The 26,583-nt window shown below is 45.1% G+C and overlaps 1 protein-coding gene across 3 annotated transcripts in view; it reads right to left on the bottom strand.

Annotated features, from left to right (window-relative positions):
* The window catches only part of triob (trio Rho guanine nucleotide exchange factor b), a 113,126-nt gene that overhangs the window by 35,747 nt on the left and 50,796 nt on the right, over window positions 1-26,583 (bottom strand). For all 3 annotated transcript variants that reach the window (XM_029259822.1, XM_029259823.1, XM_029259824.1), the window contains exons 2-13: window positions 24,506-24,580; window positions 23,156-23,270; window positions 22,019-22,211; window positions 20,253-20,765; window positions 19,256-19,378; window positions 16,107-16,298; window positions 14,982-15,113; window positions 14,522-14,752; window positions 11,956-12,078; window positions 11,136-11,327; window positions 5,339-5,508; window positions 3,271-3,445 (exon numbers count right to left, since the gene is read on the bottom strand). In XM_029259822.1, coding sequence (XP_029115655.1) covers window positions 3,271-3,445; window positions 5,339-5,508; window positions 11,136-11,327; window positions 11,956-12,078; window positions 14,522-14,752; window positions 14,982-15,113; window positions 16,107-16,298; window positions 19,256-19,378; window positions 20,253-20,765; window positions 22,019-22,211; window positions 23,156-23,270; window positions 24,506-24,580 — 2,234 coding nt within the window. The remainder of the gene's footprint in view (window positions 1-3,270; window positions 3,446-5,338; window positions 5,509-11,135; window positions 11,328-11,955; window positions 12,079-14,521; window positions 14,753-14,981; window positions 15,114-16,106; window positions 16,299-19,255; window positions 19,379-20,252; window positions 20,766-22,018; window positions 22,212-23,155; window positions 23,271-24,505; window positions 24,581-26,583) is intronic.

Genomic DNA, 26,583 nt, shown 5'->3' with positions numbered 1-26,583 from the left:
CAAGGAAGAGCTGCTACACATTTTTTTTTTCGCCGTTTTCACACCAGTGAGCGTGGTCAGTGTCGTCTGTGCTGTCGGTTTTTAATGTGCGACTTACACTCCAGAATGCGACGACACCCCGATTTTGGAGACGAGGCGACTGATCTTTCACCAACCCTGCCGAGCTGAGCGATCCGCTCTTAAAGCGCTCAGATCCAATCCAGAACCCGTGACCCCCCTTCTCTGATACTCAACTAAACCGAGCAAAGGCCTCCATGGGACGCTGATATGGGAGAAGCTTCGGGAAGTCGATCCAAATTAATTACATAACTTCAGATTGAGCATTATTATGCCACCATTGTTCTCAAAGCAACTGCAAATCTCCTCAGATGCTTTTTAAATATGGCGACCTAAAATGACCTCATCCTGAGCTCATCTGGAGTCTCACACAACTGCAACTCAACAGCCCGCTTCAGGTCCTCGACAAAGCTGCGAAATGAGAAAGCATGCAGTATTCCCGCGTGTATTCCACCGTCGTACACACAGTCATGCTATTTAAAACAACGAGGTGAGGAGCCAAGGAGCTATTCCCAGGACTCGTGTAAATCCTTCATCAACTTATTATAGTTAACTGGAGAGCAGGGGGCCACTTTCAGGTTAATTAGCTGTACAATTAACCTTAACGGCATCAGAGCAACCGCTGAACAGATGATAATCACAGTTCAAAATGGTACCTGTAAAGCAGAACTGCTTCTGCAATTAAATGCTCAGTTCTTTCATCGAGAACCCAATATATACTTTGTTTATACAGCTGACACCTTGGTCCAAGGTGATATACTATGTTAAATAATCAACATTACAATGATGTAGCAACTGATAGATCAGCGTATTCTTTCTGGAACAATTCAGGGTAAGTTCTTCGATCAAAAGTACTATAGCAGGAGGGGGGTTTGAACCCAGTACAGCCTGATTGCTAGGCGACTGCTCCGAATAGAGTCACCTACTGCCATGCAGATGTCATCCTTTAACTGGATGAGAGATGTAAATCCACAAAACACAGATCTCCACATCAAATAAGGATGGAAGAGAAAAAAAAAAAAAAAAAAAAAAAAAAAAGAAGACTTCCACACATAGAAGTTCTCAAACTCAAACACACACACACACACACACACACACACGGAGCCTTGAGAAACTCAGAGGACTTGCCAATCAAATAGACACAGTGCTCCCTGCTGGCCGAGAGCAGTAACAGCAACACACCGCCTGTTCCCTAGGCGATGCCACAGTCTACTTCGCAATCCTCAGTTCTAGTTATTTATTCATTTAGCTGACACTTCTCCCCAAAATGACATATTGTTAAGCTACCTACAATTATTTACCCATTAATAAAGCTGGGTAATTATTACTAGAAAATATTTTGCTCAAAGGCACAACAGCGGGATGTGGGATTTGAAGCCTGGGTCCATCGAAGACAAGGTGATGGCTCCAACTGCCTTGTGGAAATAATCCTTGACAATTTAAAATAGTTCCATTTGTCAATACTTTAAGATAAGCAAATTAGTGTGCCGTATTAATAATTAAATTGCCACAGCAAGAAAACCGACTCCATATTTCAACATTTAACTGTAAAAAATCTGAAGGTCCAAAATTACATGCTGCTACATTTTTTTTTTTTTTAAAAGCTCATCCTTAAGTAACCACACACTCAGTGAAGATTCAAGTCTCAGCCAACACTTACCACATTACAGAGTAACATTTTCAGAGTCAAATCCACATCTGATACAAAACAAACATATTTTCCCCTCATGGGTCAGATGCGCCTCCTGATCAGGACAAGCCGGACCAGGGAGTCCCGAGCGGCTCGGCTACGGCTCCCGACAGACGGCTCACGAATCAGGGAGCGCCCTGCCCTCCCTAGGGTGTGTTACCAGCTGTCTGTGTAACAAATAAAAATGCCTGCCAAGTTCCCCAGGACACATCGCTCCTGCTGTTTCAGCGCTCCAAGGAGGTGTGTCAGCGGCAACCAGGGTGAGAAAAGCTGAGACACAAATGTTACATTCGGTGTCCGTATGCGATGACTGCATGACTCGCAGAATGCAAAGAATATTGTTCCTTTTACTCAGGACACAGTTAATAAAAACATTCAAGTGCTCGTGGGGAAAACAAGTGTCAAAGTGAAATTTCATTTATTAGACATATGTGACATTAACAGAATGTGAACCATTAAAAAAAATTAAAGACATTGAGGCCTGCCTGTACTATTTTGACTATTATTTTGATTTATTAGCGACCGATTTTGGAGTTACGAACAAAATGAGTTACAAACAAGCTTTTGGTCCGAGTCGTGTCCCTAAGGCGAAGAGCCAGTCCAACACTAAAAACAACTTACTCTCCAATAACACATATTCCTAAACAACAGTCTCCAGACCATAATACTGAAAAATGTCAGAAACGTTCCGACAGAATTTATCCAAGCTTCTTCTGTGCACACAGGCCTACACATAGCTTTTAAAATATATTCACATAGTCGCCAAGGGAATACAAGCAGTTTGCAGTAGATTAAAATGTAGATTAATCTGAGATCCGTATCATTAAAGCACACCCTGTAGCTTAGAAAAGATGACAGGACGGCAAAAGGACAGCAAAAATGTAGTAACAGAACCAAAATGCCTCCCGATTGACTTCAAACGCATCGCAAAATTTAAGTATTTAAGTTTTTTTGATTGCTGCTCATATGCAATAAATTCATGGTAACTAGTAAATTCACATAAAACGTGAATATGCCTTTCATCTAGTGATAAGCATCTTAAAAAAAGGAAAACCTCTGCCGTTTCATATATGCATAAATAAAAATAACATTTCTGCAACTAATTAGATTACCGAAAAAGCATCCTTTACTGGTTTAACTACTCTTTCAGTTGGTCTTCCTTCTGAATTTTATTTATAATAGGCATCATCTGGAAACCGATAGAGTTGACAAAATTCTGTTGGACCTTTAAAAACAAATTCAACTTCACTAAAATATCCTGCTATGATTAAAACATTTTTCAAGGCAGAATTAAAGTAATTGATTTCATTAAGTTACTTACAATGATTATCAATTTTATACAGTTCCCTGGAGCAATACAGGGATTCCAACAGGGGGCCGTTTGACAGGTCTAACCACTACGCCACCTACTGCCTGTTCTTGTTTATCATCACATGTGTTGATCCAGCCTTACAATACATAAATGAGCACTCAGTGGAAACACTACCGGTCTCTATGCTCTGGATTTTAAATTTACAACTCACATCGATGGCATCCCGCTCGAAAATGCGCAGCTGCAGGAACAGCTCCAGCTTGATCTTCCTCTCCTGGAAGAGCTCCTCCATCTGGGCTTGGGCCTCGTCCAGCTGCTGCAGAACGCTCTCAATATGGGAGATGGAGCTATTGTGGGGCGTCTTGTTGCTGGAGATGGCAGAATCCCTGCGGGCGGAACGCACACACGGGGCCAAACATGTACCTTTCCACATACGATCATCACCTGATGGTCCACACTCCATAACCAGTGTGCTACTAAGATGCAAATGATGATCACCGTAACTGCTAGACCTGGGAGGATGAGGACAAAACATTTACTAAATAACTTTGATTACAGTCATGTCCTAAAGCAGCTCTGGTTATGCGCAAAACAATGGCAAATCCAAAACACTGCCCTAAACGGTATTACGTAACTAATGCACACAGTTACAACGGCGCTCTCCAGACACAGTCGGTCTCAACTCAATGATTTTTTATGGTTCATTACATCATTTACAAAAGTAGCCCAGAGTGCAAACAATTTACAGCAGATTAAAATGGTGATTCATTTCTGAGATGGGGATCAATATCATTATTTAAAGCACACTCCATGGCGATGGATTAAGGGACGGTGAAAGGAGAGCAGAACGACAATAATGGAGCAAAAGCGCGTCTTACGTAAGTGCAACGGGCAGCAAGGAGCGTAACGGTTAGAGAACTGCTCCGGCGGCCGAGAGCCCTCCCCGGCTAAGGCACTCGACCCGAATCGGTTCAGTCCGACACGCACAGGTGCGAATGGGTCATTTGGGGGAACATTAACAGCAATTAAAGAATGCGCACAAGTGATGCAAAATTAGTCATGTTTTGCACAGCGCACTTGTACTCTGTTACAGTTGCCGTTTTCAGTGTAAAAAGACACACAAAAAAATACAGCCTTAATTAAATCATCTGCATTAGTGACCACACTCCCTTCCTCCCCCCAGCAGCAACGTTTCCAGCACAGACCTGTAACATTTTTTGGAATACTCCGCAAAACAGACACGGTACCATTAACCCGAGGAAAAAAAAAAAAAAAAGCACCAAGTTCTACAACATTTCACAGAATTGATCATTCTCCTAGAAGTTTTTTTTTTTTTAAAAAATGTTTATTCATCTACTTCAAGGATTTAAAAACAAAATAAGGAAGAGGCTGCTGTGCAGAATGAATCCATACTGTGGCCACTATGTAACCCCCCCCCCCCATCCATCCACCACAAGCCCTACATGGGACAGCTTTCACACACAAGATCGGGACACTCCCTTCTCTCCACAACGCAACTAAAACACTTAAATAGTATTACCAGTACTCAGTCTTATTTTTATTCTTACTCCTTTGACTAGCATTGTACTCTGGGACAGCACGTAGTGTGGAGCTGCTGCCTTTGGATGCAAAGGTCGCAGGTTCGAATCTCATCTCTGGCTGTAGTACCCTTGAGCAAGGTACTTACCCCAAATTGCTGCAGTAAAACTACCCAGCTGTATAAAGCATAAGAAGAATAAAGTGCAGTGATACATTAGAATACTTTCGCAGTATACTGTAGCACCCTTGGCAAAGCACACACCTTAAATTTCTGCAGTAAAAATTACCCAGCTGTATAATAAATGGGCAAATAATTGTATGATTAACATTGCAAGTGGTCGCTTTGAGAAAAATGTGAGCTGAACGAACAAACAACTGACATTGTGCCAAGGAGACTCAGTAGTTTAATGTAATATTCGAGCGTCACGGCTGCTGGGCTGTGGTGCATTTGGACGCGGGTTCGACTCAGTCTGAGTAACCCTAACCCTGCGGTCGCTCTGGTTTCCCCCCACACTCAGCCCAAACACGTGTTTCGGCCAGGTTAACTTGACTTTGCTCCGGTGTATAAATAGGTTTGTATCATGGCGGTTACTTGAGGGCACTATCCGTGCCACCTTGGACGAAGAAGGCTGGTTGTGGCTAAATACTAGTTTCTGCAGGTGTCGCACTCGGAGAGAAGCGTCCGCCGAATAAAGAGGCGAACGTTCCGTCTGAGCGGTTCTGCGCACGCGCGGTCTCACCTCAGCTGCTTGATGAGCTCCTCGCCCTCCTTGATGACGTTGACGGTGACCTGCAGCGTGGTCTGCTGCTGCTGGCCGAAGCGCTTGATGAGGTCCTGCACGGCCTCCACCGACTCGGCGTACACATCGTCTAGCAGCTCCTTCTGCAGCTCCTCCAGCCAGGTCCACAGCTGGCGGGGCGAGAGGGGGGGAGAGAGGCGGTTACTCGCACTCCGCTTCCGTGCCTCGGCGCCGCTAGCCGATTAAAGACGCACCTGCGCCTGACGACGTCACAGGTCAACCCGCGCTACAACGAGAGGACGCGGCAGCGCGCGCTCATTCTGACGCACAAAGAATAATAATAATGATGACGAGTTATCACCATCATCGTCACCACCGGCAACGACGGAGACAAAATGACATGCAGAAATGAGCAGGATATTCCAGATCATGTTAACGTCAAAGGTAGTCTGCAGTTCACCCCTATGATGACACTGACTGTAGAAGAAAAAATTAATATTGGCCATGTTTAACATACACACACACACTTTTAAATGCGAATAACAACATGATGGACCCAATCTACCTCTGCAGAACTTTGCACATGCATGTCTTCCACCATGTTTACATTGCCGCTGTACACTACTGTGTACGTAATTCTCTTTCTTGCTTTTGCACTAATGCTTCTTTTGTAAATTTCTAATTTATGTCTTGTGCGTTTTTTCCTTATGCTTTTCTAATTTATGTCATAAGCCGCTGGCAAGAAGATTCACAAAGTAAAAATTATGGTGTAACAGACTTTTACTGTACACGACAAACTCTTGAATCTTTAACTAACCATTTCGTGGGCAAATTACGTTAAGTACATTCCTGGAAAAGCTGCTGAGTAAGCTTTGGCATCGACACTTCTTTCTATTTTTATTTATTTTAAATTTTACAGGAGTATGTACTTCGCACTTGGAATTGTCTAAACTCCCTCCATAAAAGCAGTGGTGTCTCATAACACCCAAACCAATAGAAAGACCCCCTCGCTGTCAACTCTCTTCTACGGATTTCATTGGCTACCGGTTGCCCAATCAACAGTTTACAGCGCACTCGTACCGCCTCCACAGACAACCTACTTCACTGGCATTTAGTAGGTTGACAAAGATGTATCTGTATAGTTCTTGAGTTTTGTAAGAACCTTTGGGTGGCACAGCGAGTAGCGCTGCTGTCCCACAGCACCTGGGTGGTGCGAGAGGACATGGGTTTGATCCCCGCTCAGTCTGTGTGGAGTTTGCATGTTCTCCCTGTGTCTGTGTGGGTTTCCTTTGCGCACTCTGGTTTCCTCCCACACTGCAAAGACATGCTGTTCAGGTTCACTCACAGTGTGCGAGTGACAGTGTGTGTTCCACTGATGTATGGATGAGTGACCCAGTGTAAGTTACCACGGTGAATAAGGTGTGTGGGCTGGTAATGCTACATAGAGAAAAACATTTGCTAAGAGCTGGTCTCAGTTTGTTCTCAAACAGACTTCAGTTTATTTTTATAGAGCGCTCTTCTCACGCAGTGACACAGAGCGCTTTAACACAGACAAAAGGCAAGAAAAAGATACAAACAAAGACGACAGTCGACTAATGGCTACCATAATAAAGTACTTTTATAGAGCTGTAAGTATGCCTACTGGCCACCGGGGAAAGGAAGAAAAACTCCCAACTGAAAGTTGAAGGAGAAAAAAAAAAAAAAAAAAAAAAAAAAAAAAAAACCTCTGGGGGTCCACAGACCACTGGTTGCCCACCCCTCCTGGGCAGACTTAAGTACATGCACTAAAGTAATGAGACAGTGGTCATGAGGAAGCTATCACTCTCCCATGAGGCACTGCACTGGTTCATAAACAGTGCAGTTGAGGTTGATAGAACACTATCATATGCATATAGCATGTGTTAGGGAAAAATTCTGAAAATACTGGAACTCAAATATATTCAAAATACTCATTTTAAGTATTACGATGTGCTATAGCTCCTACTAAAAAGTTCTCATTAAACAAGTTAGAGCCAAGTAGAGTTCACAAAGTTCTGTTAATATGTATTAATGTTAAGTGAAGCCAATTAATATGCTAATCATATATGCCTAGTGAGGTCAGAGTGATGGGTGAACAGTGCAGAGTTGTCACGGAGGTTAATTCATTTCATTTTGGTGAATTATACATTTTAATTTACTAAAAAGGCTGAACCCAGTGTAAATGTTACAACAAATGTTCATCTATGAATGTTAATGTAATGAATATGAAATGAATGTAACTCATTTGTTACTTACAACTTAATGTTGGATATAACTTTTGAATACTGTGGACACATTTCCCGAATTTTAATAATAAAAATGCTCCACCCAGGGGAAACCATTACCTCCCACTGGAACCAGCAGTGTGATTATGCGAGTTATCCCACGTAACGGGTAAACTGGCCACTCATGCACCTACACTTAGTCATCCATGTCTGCCAAAGGATGTCAGTCTCATTGTGCATGAACTACCCATCCAATCTTAAACGTTACAGTAAGTTCTTGCTCTTGTGTATGTTCTGCTGACTATGCACTGACTAGGTATTGAAATTTGATTTCAGATGAGAACTTCAGTGGTAACACTGCCAATGGAATATCACTTAAATCAGAAATTTGTCCTGCTGAAAATACACAAGCAATATACAGTAAATTGTATTAAAGACAGTGCTTGCTACCAACCAATTTTGATGTTCTAAATTTCCATGCTAGATGGTCAGGCTAGCTGATTTAATGGTTAAGACACAAGCTGCAATCACACTTATAAGGTTGTAAGATCACCAACTGATGATAGTGTAGGATCAAGTATTGCTGCAGCCAACAGCCAGTTTTGTAAAGAAACAATCATTTCAGAATTCAATACACATTTCAAATAGCAGCCCTCACAGAGTAACTATATCAGTTAAAATTGTAAAATAAAGCACTTTGATAAAAGACACGAGGACGGAAGGGCAGTAAATTCACAGAATGTGACTAATCCTACAGGGTTTTACCTTTCTTGGATGTTGAGCACTTGAACCGACTGGTGTTTTTAAATTTATTTATTTGGATAGTGTTACTTTGCGTCTGGATTTTATTACGGAACAATCAGTAGTGGAGCAGTAAGGGATAAGGACTTGGAAAGGTTTTCTGTCTTATTCCCTCCAGTTGTACTGCAACTGAGAAAGTCATTTATCCTTAACTGCTACAGTATAAACAGCCTGCTATCTAAATTGGTGGACAGTTGTAAATCACTTTAGACAAAGGCATTGAAATAAATGGCCAATGAATAATTCCACTTGGGCTAGGGGGTGCTGTAGTACTGCAAAGAACACAAGTCTGAATACCTGCTCCTGCTATCCTAAACCTGATCAAGTCATTTACCCACAAGTACTCCAGAAAAGAAATTAAAAATGTAAAAATTAAGAAAAAATATGGAATTCACCCATCAGCTAAACTCGAAGCAGGCTGTGGTCCTCAATTTATTTATTAGAAGTTGTTTAACTTACAATATCCAATTTTATTTTCCCAGCACATTTATTTTTTTGAAAAGATGTATTTTTTTTCCCCCCCATGAGTTAAAGCTATTTTATAGTCGGCCACCTCATCTGGGGGTTTGGCACACACCGCCGTTCGAAAATATTGTAACCACGCACGTTGCCGTGGGTTTGAGCGGGAAAACGCGTCCATTGTAATTGGTTGAATTTGGGTGACGTACGGGAATATAAGGGGGGTGACTGCGTCTGCCAGTGGAGGAGAAAAAGGAGGAAGGCTGGTCTGAGGTAAAGGTCTTTGAGGAAACGGTGTTCCTCGGACCGGGAGCATTATTTTATTTCCCTGTGTGCCGGTGTTCCAATAAACGCTCATAAAGAACGCTGCCTGTGCGTGCTCATTCGCCCCATCCCAACACAGAGCGCTGTGCGCCACAATATTAAAAACAAATCCAGAATATTCTCGAAAAAGAACATTTTAAACTCCCGCGCGCAGCGCTGCGCATTAATTATGCACAAAAAAACAGGCTGATGCTACCGGGTCACGGCGTACCCAAACCCAGCCAGCCCAATCCCGCCGTATCATTAACTAATAACCCATTTGTTATAACTGTAAGCTTTAACATTGTAAGTCCCATTTGAGAAAAGCGTCAGCTAAATGAATAAATGTAAATGCATCAGCCCTCGTGTTCGCAATTGTCTTTAAATACGTAATTTTGCTGCCCTAATTGCTAGATTAGTGATAAAATGGCTCCGAAAAGGCAAAGGAAAAGTGATGGTAATTCTTCCAAACCAAAGAGGGATCATAAAGTGCTTAATCTGAGTGACAAAATGAAAATATTAGATTTGCTGAAAGGCGTCTCGTCCCTTGTGAAGTTGGCCGCCGATATGGAAAGACACCGTATAGGGTAAAATTACGTCATTTTATACAAGTGTCCTGAGCATCCGCGGTTTTTGCACATCCACGGGGGTCCCGGAACCATATACCCGCGGATAAGGCGGGCCGACTGCGTACTGGAGCTGTGAACATTAACGTACTAAATCACCAGCAATCTGAATTAAATTAATTTAAGCACCCGAGTTCTTGACTTGATGCTGCTTTACTTCTATTCAAGTAAATTTTTGGACAAGTACTTTTACGTGTGTAATTTTTTTGTAAAAAGCAACAGTACTTTACAGTACTGTTTTTAGCTACTTCACCCATTTCTGCCTGTAACATAGATTGTGTTCACTGTTAGTAAACCAAGACCGATCTTAAGTGGTATCCATACCACATTAATTACAGAATCAAAGAACACACAACCACCAGCTGAAATGTTGCTCACTGTATCCGAACAAAGGGTTGATTTTCTGATTGTATAAGGAAAAAAAAAGGGAAGTCTGTTCAAAACTAATCGCAACTGGACATCTGCTGAGCAGAGCCCTTGTGCCAGAAACCACTGCTATTGTTGGGACAGGAAATCATGTACCGGGTCGGGGGTTTATTGGGCTGGGACAGCAAAAATGGCTCTTGCTGAAAAAGACTAGACTCACACAAAAAGCCACCTTTCTTTTTTTTTTTTTTATTCCATTGTATTTAGTTAACACTCTCTTTTTGGGTACAAATCTCAGTGGCGTTAACCTATTTCAGTAGTAGCGGTAAACAAAGAAAGCACTGTACTGTGGAGTAGTGAGTGTGTTACACTTGGGAAGCGACCCCCGCTGTGACAGTGTGATTTGCAGCAGACTGCGCGTCAGCCACCGTCACCGGAACAGGAGGCCCACTAGTGTTCAGTTGACGAAAAACCTTCTAAATGGAGGTTCGGGGCATGCCCCTTATTTAATTCCGCACACTGAGGACAACAGTAAAACTGCACGGTGAAAAATCCTCCATCCGGTGGCCTGACAATATTATCCTTCCAAAACACTTCCCTCGAAAACACCTTCTCTCACCTCTATCTAAGGCAACTCACAATGTCAGGTTTACGTACTAAGCAACTTAATATTAAATTTACCCATTTATTGTGCTGGGCACATTTTTTTTCTTTTTTTTTTTTTTTTTTTTTACACTATAGCAATTCAGGGTAACCACCTTCACCGCAGACATTTGAACCCGGTTACTACAACTACAATGTGAAAACTGCTGCGCCATCTGCTGGAGCTATTGGTGTCCATGACTGCAGAATGACAACAGCAGGGCCCTTCTACTTTTCACATATTATAATGCGATACACTCATAAACCCAGCACATTTAAGGGATACAGAAAAACGGGCCACACCTACATCTGCAAGTGCCCAGTACACACACGCACGAGGTGTGCGCGCATACCTACCTCTTTTACATGTGTGTGGAAGGACACAGACATGTCCAGCAGAACCTTGCGCTGCTCCACGCGCCTCACGAAGTCCTGGATGCGGTCCTCCAGCTGGTGGGCTGCCTGGTAGATCTCCTCGGGGTCGCACTCCCCCGTCTGGGCGAGCTGCTCCGCCGCCTCCAGCAGCTTGTCCGCGTTCGTGTACGTGTTCTGGACCGGGGTGGACGCGGTACACGGTACACGAATGAGCTATTGCATCAGCACACCGGCTCATCATGATCTTAAATGGATCAATTAAGTGACAACCAAGATCAAGGGTAAGAAAAACCAGCAACGGACACGGAATCAACGTATCCCCCGAAGATGACAAAGAATATTCCCTTGTCCCGCAACTTTCACAAGGCCTGCTATAAATGAAGAGAGCTGACAGCAGTACACTTTAAGAGCATCCCTCCGCAGCGCTGAACTCCACCACCTCGATGAGTTAAATCCATTGTACCGCAAAAGACGACAACGGCTTGCAAGCGGGATCCGATCGGAAAACCCAACAATTTTTGAAAAGGCCCACCCGAGCAATAACCCCATGTAAGAAAGAAATAAATAAGTATAAAAAAAATATCATGCGTACTACATTCAGCTTGGAGCTATGGGCTTTTTAAAAACACTTCTTCCAAATTAATACTCGATGCATCTGGTGCGACACTGTGGTGCGAAGCAGTTCAATATCATCCGTTTCCGTGTCGTTGGCCGTTGAGGTACACGGTTGAGGCGTTGCTTTCAGCCGAGACGGACAGGGACCCGTACGATCGGCACGAGGGACGCGTGTTCTCCCGCTCACCTGCGCCACCTCCTCGAAGTCCTCGTGCCGCTTCTGCAGCGCCCTGGCCCTGTGCAGCGACTTGCCCACACCCGTGTGCTTGCTGAGGAAGGCCTCGCCGTGGTTCTCGATCCAGTCCAGCACCTGCGCGAAGGCGAGAACGACACCTATGCTGGGGAACGGCAGCAGGGAACCAGCTGCACGTGCCAAATTTAACGTGGAAATCCAGGCATAAAAATTATTTAAGCAGATATGGCCACCGCTAAGGGTGACATTTAATACCGTTAAATTATTATTATACTAGTTCCTTATAGCCTTAGTGTACATTCCACTCGGATTTTCTGCATTCTTTATTATACAAAGAGATGCCTGTATTATTAAGCATTTATTTACCATGACAAACTGTATTACAAACGCTTGTGGTCCCAGCTGTGTGTAAGCGGAGGGACGAGAATATACGTGCAAAATGTTGATGCAACACACTCATTGTATTTTTCTGTGAGATGTGCGACGCTTTGGAGAAAAGCATCTGCTAAGCGAATAAATGTAAACGCGAACGTAAAATGCACAACGGCATTTTCGCAAATGTCACGTGCGTTCGGTCAGACTTTGGCGGAAAATTGCAAAACGGCACGCTGCTACATCATCGCCGCAGGGCTGCGCTCAGAGCGAAAAACCGGCGTCACGGCCCACGCTGCGTGTCACTGCCTTACCTGCAATGCTAATTGAGCAAAGAAATTAATTAAAAATATAAACAAAACCTCAATCCTTTTAAATATGAGGAGCACGTGGGGTAAATCTGTGCACCCTGGCAGCCACAATCTTTAGCCTATGCAGCAATGTGGCAAATTCAGCGAGCAATTAAAAAGGACCCAGGTTGGAGCACTCCGAAATGGATATCTCTGGAGTTCAGCTGTCTGCCTCGGTGTGACCAAGCCGACATATATTTTAAAATAAATAAATAAAAAAAAACACATCTACGAGTGCCCACCAAATTCAAAGTCCTTAACGACCATTTAAAATGGGCAGGAACGCCCACCGCTTAAGGACACGTATCGCATCTGCGATGTCGGCTCTGGCTGGAGTTGCCGAAGCGAACAAAGACCACTGGCACAAACTGAATGGAACGGGAGGATGAAACCAAATCGCTACCCCACATCTCTAAAAAAAAAAAAAAAAAAAAAAGTTAGTACATTTCTGAGCTGCTCCTGGAGTCCAACAGACCCGTGTGCATAATGTAAAATAAGCACGATTCCCATTGTTGCGGTGAAGCTTATGTTGGGTTTGTCGGCATCTCATTTTCAAGATGTTCTTGGGTTGTGTCACTGTATTGTACACGCATAATAGCCACTGCAGGCACTGACAGTGAACTACATTACCATGGCAACCGTTACCTAGCATACAGACAAAAGCAAGCAGCAGTGATTTTCTAAGTAGTGCTGGCGCAATGTAGTTGGAACCAGGTTCTCGCTTTATTTTAACCCAGCTGAAATACCCAGACTGTTCTCCAATCAGAAAAGAAAGGAAAAGAGATCAGAATAATTCTCACCAGAATGCACCATCCTCCCAGGATAATATTTTACCGAGAGACACACACACACACACACACACACACACACACACACACACACACACACACACACACACAGACAGTGTCTGAGAAATCTGTGAGAAGACCGTTACTTGAGGCACCTCCTTCTGCGACCTGAACAAGAGACCATGGTCTCAGGTCCAACACCTTCCTCAAACTAATGAAAAGGGAGGTATTTTTCCCTTAAAAATGCAAAGCAGTTTGAGCTGGCAGTTTCAGCACAATGTGAGCAATGCCAATGGCATGTTTTACACACACACAGTCCTCAACTTATGAAGGGGTTCCATTCTAGTGAACCTGCGTTGGCCAGCCCCCTTATACTGTACTGTATAAACTATATATACATATACACACACAGTATATATTAAAATGATTAAAATGCATGAATGCAACAATGTATAAAAAGTATCTGATGCTCTTTTCCTGTAATTTCACATATTGTTCATGTTAAAAAATACTCATATAAAATAACTATATAAAGTAGAACACTCACATTTTTAACCTTTCAAAATGCTTTAAAAAAAACTAGAATGGAATCACAATCAAAATGTTTTGTAAATAACGCTTTCGTAAACAAAATGTAACTGCTGACAGAGACACTAAGTTAAGAAATATCTTGGGTTGCGGCAGCGTGGTTTTATTTTTGACTTTACGATGGCGAGCTGGCAATAGACATTGAGTAGAAACCATCTTTCGAATTTTGATTTCCCCCCCCCCCCGGCAAGCGATACTCTCTCTGGACAGCGATCCGCATCGCCCATTCTGTCGCGCAGAGGTGTGTATTAAACGCATTTTCGACTTACGATGGGTTTCGGGGAATGTAGCCCCATCATAAATCGGGGACCACCTGTGCATAAATATAAAAGAAACTGGTATGTGTGTATATAATATATACACTCAGAATGTTGCGTGTGTAAAATCTGATGCCATTCCCTATACTGGCGGACAGCAGCAGCTTGGAAAGACGCACAGGGCGAGGTGGACGGCGGGACGGACCTGCTGGACGTCCTGCTGAAAGACGCAGAGCTGCAGTCGCTGGTGCAGCCGCACCTTACGGTGCTGCCAGATGTTCTCCAGCTGCCGCTGGTGATGCAGCACCTCGTGGATGATATCCAGCACGTGGTGTACCGCCTTGGAGTAGTTGGCGGAAGCCGTGAGCGAGTCAGCGCTGCCCGGGGTGAGGGGTCGCTGCAGCTTGTCCAGCAGGACCTTGCCGTCTTGGCTCACCTGCACAGGAGCCACACAGCAGCGCCAGCGACTTCGCTCTTCGTTCTCTTACGGTATCGCAACACAGATAGCGGGACACACTCTTCTGGGCACTTCCCACCAGTGCGGCGGCACATCTCTCGGCACGTTTAATTACTACAGAGTTCCGGCACAATAAATCCCGTCAATACCAATTTAACGTAGCAGGTGCGACACGGTAGAGAACGCAGGCAGTAAACCATGCAAGTACCTCCGAGTAAGCAGCGTTAATGTGCTCATACAAGCCCTGGTGGTGATGAATGGCATCCTCAAGGTCCTGCAGTTCTGAGGGAAGGTCCATTTCCCCGCAGGCCTTGCACCACGAATCCACGTTGCTCATGTACTGCGGGCAGGACGACGAGGGTCGTGACACGGACCGGACCGTGAAACCGAACCGATACGAGGAAAACCGAGCCATTGAAACACTTCGTTCTGACTACATTTACATTTACTTCCCTTGCCATCTACGTTTATTTATTTAGCCGACACTTTTCCCCCGAAAGTTACTTAAACTGTTAATCTTCTTACAATTATTTACCCATTTATACAGCTGGGTAATTTTTACTAGAAAAACGCAGGAGCAATTACCTTGCTCAAGGGTACAACAGCCAGAGGTGAGATTCGAACCCGTGACCTTTGGGTGCAAAGGGAGCAGCTCTAACCATTTCACTACCAGTTCTCCCACTAACTATCAGTATTAACTAGACTGACTAATACTCAGAGGAGATCTGCACAAAGATCAAGTGAAGCTTGAACAGTGGGTGGGCATCACACGGTTCCAAGTTGTAAATTGGAACAGCTGGTAGCATAGCGGTTAGAGCTGCCGCCTTTGGATCCCAAGGTAACAGGTTCAATCCCCATTTCTGGCTGTAGTACCCTTGGGCAAGGTACTTACCCTAAATTGTTCTAGTAAAATTACCCAGCTGTATAAACAGTTAAATAATCATAAGTAGCTTCACATTGTAAGCCGCTTCGGAGAAAGGCATCAGCTAAATGTATAATTGCTACATTAGAAGATTAAAATGTGTGTCCTATGCATCTTGTTTAACAAACTAGGTTTGCTTGAGACTTTCATGTCTGCAGCTATCTCTCTTAAAGTAATGCATAAATTGTACTTTTGCTGAGATGTAGGTCGCTTTGGATAAAAGCGTCTGCTAAATGAATAAATGTAAATGTAAAGTTATTGCTAACCGAGTAGGAAAGCACACAACTGTAGAAGAGAACTACTGATGTCTTGTCCACTATAAAGAATACGATATAGCACGAGAAGGTGTCAAGCACGTACAGGTTCCATCAAGAGGTTCCATCAACGTGCAAAAGGACCGCCGCCGCTCACCTGGTCGGCCTTCTGGTGGAAGACGGCGGACATCTCCAGCAGACTGCTGCGCTCATCCAGAGCGGCGGCGAAGCCCTTCCACTCCTGCTCCAGCTGCCCGGAGATCTGCTTGATCTGCTGCGAGGCGTAGTGGCCCGACTCCAGCAGCCGGTTGCCCACGGACATGATGCGGCTGATGTTCACGTACACGTTCTGCAGGGAGATGGGACGGCGGACGGGAGGACACGTCGGCTTTAAAAGAAAACCACGTGTCTCACGCAGCCGCCGACTTTTGTAACGCGGAAGTACCGTCTTGCCTATCAAAACATATGTGTGAGGTTAAAAGACGTATCTGACCGCATTCATATTTCATAAGGTGGATAAATAAAATCTTTGATCCCGATGGAAACCGAACAAAGCCGGAGCACCGGTCGTGATGCCGAGACAGGACACCGGAATAACAGAGCAATAAATAGAGTGGAAAAAAATGGATAGTGGATGCAAAAAAAAAAAGGGAAAAAAGTTCTGAGAGCTTAGTCTGGCAACGATAGATCAGCAATGTAATTTAAATCCTACATTCAGCTTGTTCTTCACATAAACTCCCAATGTGATATTGTACAAGCGTGTCTCCAAAGTTTCCCCAACGGTAGCTGCTCTCGCCAAACTTTTAGCCCGAAATGTTATGTACGCACATTACATAGAGACATTCAACCCACTTAGATCTGGGGGAATAGCAGCAGCAGGTACTCCTCTTCAAACAACAAATTTCAGCTATCCATGACTCCCAAGTCTGAACCCTTTTCCGCTGCTCTACTCATCATTCTGTACTTTTGCTGTTCAAGAGCCCAGAATATCCAAATGAATTAATTGCCTATTAAAACACACTTCCTAAAAAGCGTTGCCCATAAATCCGGTGGGATTTGCAAAAAAAATTTTGCTACAAGGCACCATAATATTTCGATTAAATATTAATTCAATCTTTTTAAAGTTATTTTTTAAATAAAAAAAAAAAAAGATGAATAAAAACGATTCCTCCGCACATCTCTAGGGATCGGGGAATCTACCCGTCTCCTAAACACAACATTTTTTCCAGTTTTTCTCTTCACCACCAAACTGCCTTTATTCTTGGATAAATACATGCAAACAAGACTTAACCTGCTGGTCCATAATGAGGGCCCATAGGAAATGGAGCAAAGGCCCGGTTACATGGATAGAGAAAAGAGGAGGGGCTCCAGTGGTGCAGAAGGCGAAACCAGAGCAGGACCTAAACCACTGAGGTTTCAGTTAATGAAGCGAACAGCACTGCAGTCTTACTGTGGTCCCAAGTCAGACCAGGCGAATACTGTTATTTCAGGAAGTAACACAAAATATGAAATTTTGCAGACTTCAATCCAAAGTGACTTACACTGTTAGATTTGTGTATCACATGTACGCTAATTAACTATGTTAAGGTATTTACAATGATTTACCCATTTTTACAGCTGAGTATTTTTACTGGAGTAATTTTTAAGGTAAGTACCTCGCTCAGGAGTACTACAGCTGGAGATGGAATTCAGAAGTTACAGGTTCGAATCCTAAGTCAGTAGCTCTAACCATTACGCTTCCAGCTGCCCCTACTAGCCATATATTAAGCCACTTGCAACAATTTAACCAAATATACAGTTGGGTATTTTTTTTTTTTTTACTGTATCAGCCAGTAGGGGGGCAGCCAGTAGCGTAGTTGCTATTGCCTTTGGATCCAATGGTCACAGGTTCGATTCCCACCTCCGGCTATAATACCCTTGAGCAAAGTACTTGCCCTAATTTTGCTCAAGTACATTTACCCATCTGAAAAAACTGTAAATACATTAACAGTTGAAAAACGCATCAGCTAAATAAATAAATTAACGTAATGTATCAACTAAGAACAAGTCCCTTACTCATGGGTACTGGAGCAGGAGATGGGATTTGAACCCAGTGCTTCCCAATGTGAGGCCAGAGCCCAAAACAAAGCTCAGACCGCTCCAGCTACTCTAACCACTACGCCCCCTGCTGCCTGTCAAACACATACCAACAGAACTTTCCGTAACACTAGTAAACACACCCGTACGACTGCACACAGCCTTCAACATACACTTATTCAGTTAGCGGAATTTTCTCCAAAGCGACACAAAAACCAATCAATGCTTTACCGACAGTTGTAGGTTGTTCTAACGCGCAGATATGAAACGGCAAACCGTACCCATTCGTTAAACCGTGACCTACAAGAGAAAGCAGCGCGCCCCGGTTTTCCCTGCCGCCACGAAAGGTGCCGTTATTTCCAGTCTCCATCTGACGGATGACTCGGTACTTTGAAGAAAATTAAAAGGCCTTCATTGCGGAAGCAACAGGAAGGAGCTGCCGCATCTTGAGAGCGACGTGAAGACGGTTAACGCGCAGCACGCTTCCCAATTAAGCTGTTGCAAATGAGATCGTTTTTCAAACGTTTCGCCCGTCCCTGTCCCCGAGCTGCGGGAAAACGGAAAGGAACGAACCGGCGATGGAGAAACGCGTACAAATCGAACAAGGTCACCGGGTACGGCTCCGCAACGCGACCTCAAACCCCTAACGGGCAGAGTTCCTAAAGGCGTGGATTCATACCCAGAGAAGGCTGCTGGTTTAAGCCTCGCTCCTGGCTGCCGCTGTTGCGTTCAAGGTATTTACCGTGAATTTCTACAGTAGAAGTGACAACCTGTATCAACCGGTCAGGTACTGCGAGTTGTTCCGGCGAAAAGCATCAGTTAAACATCTTAAAGAGCATTATTTCAGTGCTGCTGCAGGGAACCTGTGGAACTGACAAGGTCAGAGGTCATCCAGCCCTTACTGGGATTATTGCGGGCTTTAGGCCTTTATCGTTCTTTACGGTACAGACCGTCGACTCATACAGCACGCGGTGCGGCGCAGCAGTTCGGGGATGCGACCAAACAACAACGCTCCAGGTCCTAGACAAGGCGTCTTCGCTTCCTTCAATGAAACGCCGAGTTGAGTATATAAACTGCAAAAATTTCAGCTTTGTCACTCTGGTCGAAAGGATCGAAAATGAACTCCCAAGATAAATTCATTCCTGGCTTGCGATGACGCGGCGCCACCAAACAACGCTGCGCAACACCGCACCTTGCCCATCGTCAACGGTCACGGTCACCACTACTTACCATGCAGTTCATGGCAAAGTGGTTGTGCTGGGTCTGCAGCTCCATGGCATGCGAGTGGTTGCCTCCAATCTCTGTGTAGCCGGTCAGGAACAAGCCTTTGTTGTGCATGATCCAGTCAAACATCTACACACGAGGGAGGAGCAGACACACACACCGCTGTGTGAGCGCAACTCAAACATCTCATTGCAGACATTGTGTGGATGAAACATCTACTGGAATGAATATATATATATATATATATATATATATGAAGCTTTCTGCTTGCCAGCAGGTGGCGAAGTGGTTAAAAACAATCACCTTCCACTGGAAGGACCCAGGCTTGAATCCTGCAACAGATGGAGTACCCTTGATCGAGATACTTGATTTAAGTTTTAATAGAGTACAAATTACCCAGCTGTATAAATGGGTAAATCGCTAAGTAGCTCAGGCTTCAAACACAACACTAAGGTGCTTTACCAAAACCGAAACCACACCTTAGTACTATGATGGACATTAAAACTGTCTTATGTTTATTTTTCTATCTGATGCTTTTCTCCAAGGCAACTCACAATGTCAAGCTACCCGCAACTATTTACCCATTTATACAGCTGGGTAATTTTACTAGAGCAATTTAAGGCGGGTATCTCGCTCAATGGCACTACAGCAGGAGGTGGAACTCAAACCTGCAACCTTCAGACCCGAAGGCAGCAGCTCTAGCCACCACGCCATCGGCTGTATTAATATTCCACGCTGTCAAGCAGTCTCCAGCGCCGGTTGCCAAGGCCACAGCGCTCTGTTTAGGGCAGACTCTTCGAAAAGAGCACGATAGATGGAGTTCGTCATGTTGACAAGTGTTCTGCGCAGACCGATCACCGTTTCTCTGAAATATCTCTGCGCTGAACAAAGTCGCACCCTACCCCACATCAGGGATGTGTCCAGCACCAAACACGTGATCTTATTTACCATTGCAGTATCCCCCCCACCCCCACAAATTCACGTGGCGTGACGGTAAACGCACCTTCTCGGCGTCCTGCTCGAAGAGGCGCAGCTGGAAGCACTGGTCCAGCTTGAGTTTGCGCGCGTGCCACATCTGGTGCAGGTGCTGGCGCGACGAGTGGAGCTTGTCCAGGAGGCCCGACACCTTGGGCACCAGGCCCTGCAGGTCCGCGTTCGGCGCCGCCGCGCTCTGGCTGGCGTAGCCCTCGCTGCGCTGGATGAGCTGCAGCACCTTCTGGCCCTCGGCGTCCAGCTCCTCGATCGGCGTCTTGATCACCTTTTTCTTGAGGCTCGCGTGCTCCTCGATCATGCGCCGGGCCCCCTCCAGCTCCTGCGGCAGGTCCTTCTTGCCCAGGACCTCCTGCAGCTCCTCTAGGTGAGCCAGCATGCGCGAGGCGTTGCCCACGAACTCCTCGTACGCCACCCGGACCTCGATCCACTCCTCGTGGTTGTAGTCCAGGCTGCCGTCGAAGTCCGGGGTCAGCTGAGAGGGGTCCACCACTTTCGTCAGACCCTCCAACGACACCATGGTGGCCTGCGGAGGGACCAGTCGGAGGAAAGAAGCTCAGTCATGTAACTCGGTCAAAACACGTTTCATTCTGTAATTGAATGTTTAAGCAAACAGGGACCTCACTGTTACCATTTCTTTTTTTCTGAAAGAAATGGCACAGTATAAATATATTATATATAGATACACACACACACACACACACACAGTTTCTTACATTTAAATATACACAGTCATATAATGATACCATAAAAGGGACCACTAGAAAAACAACTATGTAGATACGGACACAATCATAAAAGGTCAGAGTAAAAAAAAAAAAAAAAAAGACAAGTTTAAATATTTTTAGCGCATAACGTTAAGACAGTGAAGGGCTACATATGTGAAAAGGTGAAGATGTCCTTAAGGAGAAGAACCTTATTTACCCCTAAAAATAAACAAAGGTGGAATATGCACAAATAAAGGGCTAGGAGGTGGTGTAGTGGTTAGAAGTTACATTTATTCATTTAGCTTTTCTCCAAAGTGACTTACAATGTTAAGGTTACAATTATTTACCCATTTATACAGCTGGGTAATTTTACTCGAGCAATGTAGGGTAAGTACCTTGCTCAACGGTACTACAGCCGGAGGTGAGGTTTGAACGGGCGACCTTTGGGTCCAAAAGCAGTCGCTCTAACCACTACGCTACCAGCTGTCCCTAGTTGGCAAAAGTTCTGGGTTCGAAAGACTGCTGTGGCACCCTTGAGAAAAGTACTTCAATTGATGCAGTAAAAACTACCCAGCTGTATAATCGACTGAATCATTCCAAGTATCTTGGTGTACGAGCCTGATACTGTAAGCTGCCTATAGAGGACCCGCCCCTCCAACCCCCCCCCAAAAAAATGCTGTGTACGGAAATGTTTGTTCCACAATTCAAATCAAAACAAATAAAATCTGTGGAGGAAACACAGATCACGTGTCCTGAGGAATGTGCCCTCATATTCTGCATTCTTCTCTCCATTGTGGGATTCGGCTGCCAAACCTTCTGAGCCTTTTTACGCGATTCGAGAAAAAGTCCCGTTTTCACTGCACTTCAAAGGACACAAGACAGAAGTACAGGGACCAACAGCCTCTACCCTTTACAGCCCAAGGAGCCCTGATGGCCAAGTAGAAATTCCCCAGTAAACAATGCAAGCTGGACAGGGCAGCGACACACAGCTGTCCACTGGCTCTCCTGGCGGCGCGCTGTGCGTACGCACACTTACGTGTCCCGAGTCCCCAGCGCGAAGGTGAGCTCTTACCTCAAATTCAAACTTGGAGCTGCCGAAATTAGTGCGTTGCTTCTGCCAGAAGTTGTCGGGCTTGATGATGAGCGCGACGTGGATGCAGCGAGGAAACGACTCCTGCAGGATCTTCAGCAGGGGTTTGATCGAGTCCCACTTGGTCCCCCGCATGTCCACGATGACGGTGAAGCCATGTCTGCTGACCTCCTCGCTATGTGGGGAGGGGGGGACGGAAAAGGAGCGTTAACAACCGATGCCTTCAGCGTCGACAGAGCACTGGAACGGATATATTAAAACAAATGGGTGTCTGGGACACTTTGGAGCGCCCAGCCGAATTAGGACGCGCGTGTGTCCGAGCTCCCCAAGAGGAACGTCTGCGTTCTCGCTCCGGGGGGGGACCTTCTGTTCACAGGCGCGACCTTCCGTTCAGCAGCTCTCAAACAGCCACCTTCTCTTGTCTGAATGGACCAGAAAGGAGGGCTGAGTGGAAGGAACTGAACGCACAGCCTCCGCCCACACTGGCTATGACTGGGGAGGGGCGGGGGGGGGACAGGCGAGCCTCCCGCACTGCTCGGGGGGAGGAATGCAGGAAGCACTAGCGGGTAGGAAGGGAGCTGCGGTGAGCTGCTGGAAGGGCCAGCCAGAGCTCTGCGGCGCCGCTGTCCTCCTGCGCAGGGAGGGCTGAACGCCCCGGAGAGGGGGGTAACCTACATTCTGAAAGCGAGCGAGGGCTGCGGATCCGAGAGGAGGATGCCACCGAGCCTGCAGTGCAGAGGCAAACCTGCAAATGTTCGAACGATACCTCCTGCTGCAGCACCCCTGTGCAAAGCCCTTACCCTGAATTGATATGTTAAAAATTACCCCACTGTACACATGGATAAATCACTGCAAGTCACTTTGGAGAAAAGTGTCAGCTAAATTAGTTAATGTAAATGTAATTCTTTGCCCCGACTGGCTGGCGAACAGCACGAATCTGTGCGACATCCAGCTACAATCGCACAACAACCGTGTGGACGTCGTCATCGTAAGGTGGCGGGGACAGTAAGGAGGAGATGGGATTACGTTGCTCCTTGTTTACACAGACGGGCCACTTCCAGAGCCCCGACTGGTGCTGCGCTTTGTTGTGCCTTCCAAAGGCAGGAGCTCGCTGCGTACCTCGGGATCCCGGCCAGGTACGACAGGAGGCTGCGCAGGTCCTCCTGCCGTATTCTGTCGTGGTTGCTTCGCGCTGGAAATGTCAGGACTGGTCCCCCGCGCCTGTCCCGGCCCCCTGCGAGACAACGCAACGGGACACAAGCCACACGTTATGGCCGAGAACAGGGCTGACCGTCACCCAGCCGCAGCTGTGACTACATGAAATATAAGACAGACGGCAAACACTTGAATGCTAAAACAACTCGCAATCGAGCCCCCAAAGATTTAAGAAAAAAAAAAAAAAAAAAACAGCCCAGTGTAAAACCTGGTTTTACTCCAGTAATGCTCAGCAGGCGGAAAACAGGGCCAAGAACTGAAACCCTCCTTGTCAACACGTGACTCACGAACGGCAATAAAAGTTAGGAAGAGACGGAGGAGACGCAGATTCTCAAAGAGCCCAAAAGCACAACAGTGACCCTGCAAGTGGACAGAAGGCCACAGCTGCAGAAGGCGAGTAAGGCTGTAATTAAGGAAGACACAGCTGCTCAAGGAGTTGGCTTGATCAACGCTTTGGAATTCCACCCCATTCATAATCGATGGTCCTTTCCATTTAACAAAGAAGAAGAAGAAAAAAAATCACGGTGACCACGGGGGTGAGGCTGTGATCACAAATCCCTGCGGATGCGACGCATGCTGAGTCACTCGAACCCTGTCGGCGCGCTATGCTTGCCATGCAGCTGAGCACTATGTAAACAATGAGAGGGAGGGCACATTCATATCATACAACTCAAAACACATTTGCTCCCTGTAATGATGAATTCATGCAGCTGGAATCTGGGAGAGAAGTGAGTCCAGTATAAGTTTGGACAAATCCAGTTACTATGAGAAGATTTACACAAAAAGGGAATAAACAATAGACTAAAGAAATCCTATCATGACATAACTGTACAAAAAAAAATAGCATAAAATACACATGTACAGTAATTTTTGTTATATGCTTATGTATGCACGTGTATGTGCGCACACGCACATACGTAGACATACACATGGTAACAAAGTGAAAGCGTATGACAATAAAAATTACTGTATTAGTGTTTAATTATTCATTATTACAGCACTCATACATTGCTGATAAATGCAAACTGATGATACCAACTAACCCCAATTTTTTTTTTTTTTTTTAACCTTTTGAGTAATTAATCATTTAAAATAAAGACACCTTCAGGAAGTGCGGAAACAAAACCAGCATGAAGTTGCACGACGTCTTGCGATTAGAACAGCTAGAGCTGCTACACGGTTTATTGTGTTTATTTAATAAAAAATGAAACTTTCCAGCTTTCCTCTGTACCGGGGCGGCAGTAGCTCACGTACCTGACAAGAACGCAACTTTCTCCTTCAGGATTGGCAGCACGTCCACTGCCTTCATCTCCTCATTCTTGCGAAACCCTACAGAGAAAGAAAAGGAAAAGGTTCGCGATTTGACTCGAAGGAAGTCGTCGTGTCAATCTCGAGGACAGGAAAAGTACCGACATTCTGTTATTTTATTATGTCCTACAGGAAAACTGAGGGAAGAGAAAAGTGTCAAAATATAAGATGTGCTCGCCATAAAACTGGAAACTACTTTAACCGATGCAGTTGCGTATACGAAAACGTTTAAGACTTGCATAGCTACTATTTTCCCCCACCGCACTATCGACAACCTAGTCAGCTGACGGCCTCAGTTTCTATTAGCGCTCAGGGTCTCGTGGAAACATCGCCAAACCATGTAGCTCGGTCGAAAGGAGATTCTATGTTATCTGGGTTCGGAACTCCCTCCTCAATTAAATCATGAAGAAATGAAAAGGCCTGAGAGGTTTGCAGTAAGTTTGCGCAGCATCCACGGGGAAAACGTCCCGTCTCAGAGACATAATTCAGGCTGAGAAATAGTTCTCCTTGGTTTAAAGATCAATTGCAAAAAAAAAAAAAAAAGGTCAGCATGTGACTCTTTTTTGGCAGCTCCAATGTTCACACTACAAGGGTGCAGGAAGCGGCTCGCGGTTCGCGTCCCGCCCTGTTGCCCGTTCAAAAGGAGAGGCCATGCGGACTTATCACAGCGGGGCAGGCGGCACGGATTCACGGCCGGGGCCTTCGGGGAACCCGGCGAGTCGGAGAGATCAAGCCGGTCGTGACTATCGCTGCTCAACATCATCCTGTTCTAGATCTCATCAAGCGCCTCGGGCCTTTTTGTACTTGAGCCAGCGATAAGGGAAATAAGGAAGGCCGAGTACTCCGCGCGGCTTGGCGCCAAGAGCAAAGCATCTGTCCCACACCTGGTGGATGGAAACCGTACAAGCTACACTCTGGGAGCTGTAAACACCATATGTAAATCATTTAAAGCATTAGTATAAAACATCTACGGGATTTATTGAAGACATGCATTTTGTTAAAGCAGGGACTAGAAGTCTGTCTAACTTGACTTGTCCATGAATCCAAAGTCATTTTACTACTAAGTCACAATTAGTAAAATATTAATCATTCAGATGGCATACAAAATAGTTAAAGGGTAGACTGTATCTAAGGACAGGACAATTAATGTTATTGCAAATATTAATCATGTTAAGATGGTTAAAAGCTACAGGCTAGGCTGTAGATCCTTAGACATCTATATATACTGCTACAATAACTCAGTCTTACATAGCAGCTTAAGTCAAGTCTTTCAGCATAAAACCACACTGAACCCAATTTAAAAAGGCTGAAAATTTAATAAAAAAAAAAAAAAGCTGTCTTCACAAACTCATTCTCAATGCCAGCTGTTGACCGATTCACCCATAACCACGTGCAATGTCCATTTTTCGACTGCCCACTAACACTTAGGGACACCGAACCTGCAGGAAGCGTGGAAGTGAGGCGAATGAGTTCGGCTCCCTGCTGCTTTTCCGACCGAGTGCGTTTTACTGCCAACTAATGGCTTAGTGAGGAAACGCAGGCTGTGTTCCCTCCATAACAGGTTATTGAAAAAAATAGCTACGCGAAGAATAAACTGAAAAATGTGTTTTGGAAAATCAATCAAGAAGCAAGTTCATGTCGCGTACTCACAGTTTTATATGAAGTCGTACAACTCCTGGTGACAAACTCGCACCAAAACCTGCAGAATTTTAAATGCTCCATTTTTTTTTTGAGCTAATCTCACCGTGGGAATGTCTACCATCTGCTTTGTAATGGAAAAAGCAAAAGCGGTACTGCGTCAGCCAGCTTCTATTTCTGATACTCTTCCCAACGCAGGTGACTTTTTATAGAAGCCCCCCGGTTGTGCATTGTGGGAGTATTTATGGCCATGTAGAAGAGCTGTTGAATCTCCTCAGTCTCCTGACACAAGGGAAAGGGATGTCTTCTCAAAGTTTCTCTGCAGGGGTGAAATCTCACAATCCGCCAGTACGTAGGGTACATCCCATATTTTAGCCGTTTTGCTT

This window comes from Scleropages formosus, chromosome 18 (genome assembly GCF_900964775.1).
Source record: "Scleropages formosus chromosome 18, fSclFor1.1, whole genome shotgun sequence".
Lineage (NCBI taxonomy): Eukaryota > Metazoa > Chordata > Actinopteri > Osteoglossiformes > Osteoglossidae > Scleropages > Scleropages formosus.
Note: the sequence above shows the minus strand (reverse complement) of the source record. Positions and strands in the feature narration are given on the sequence as shown.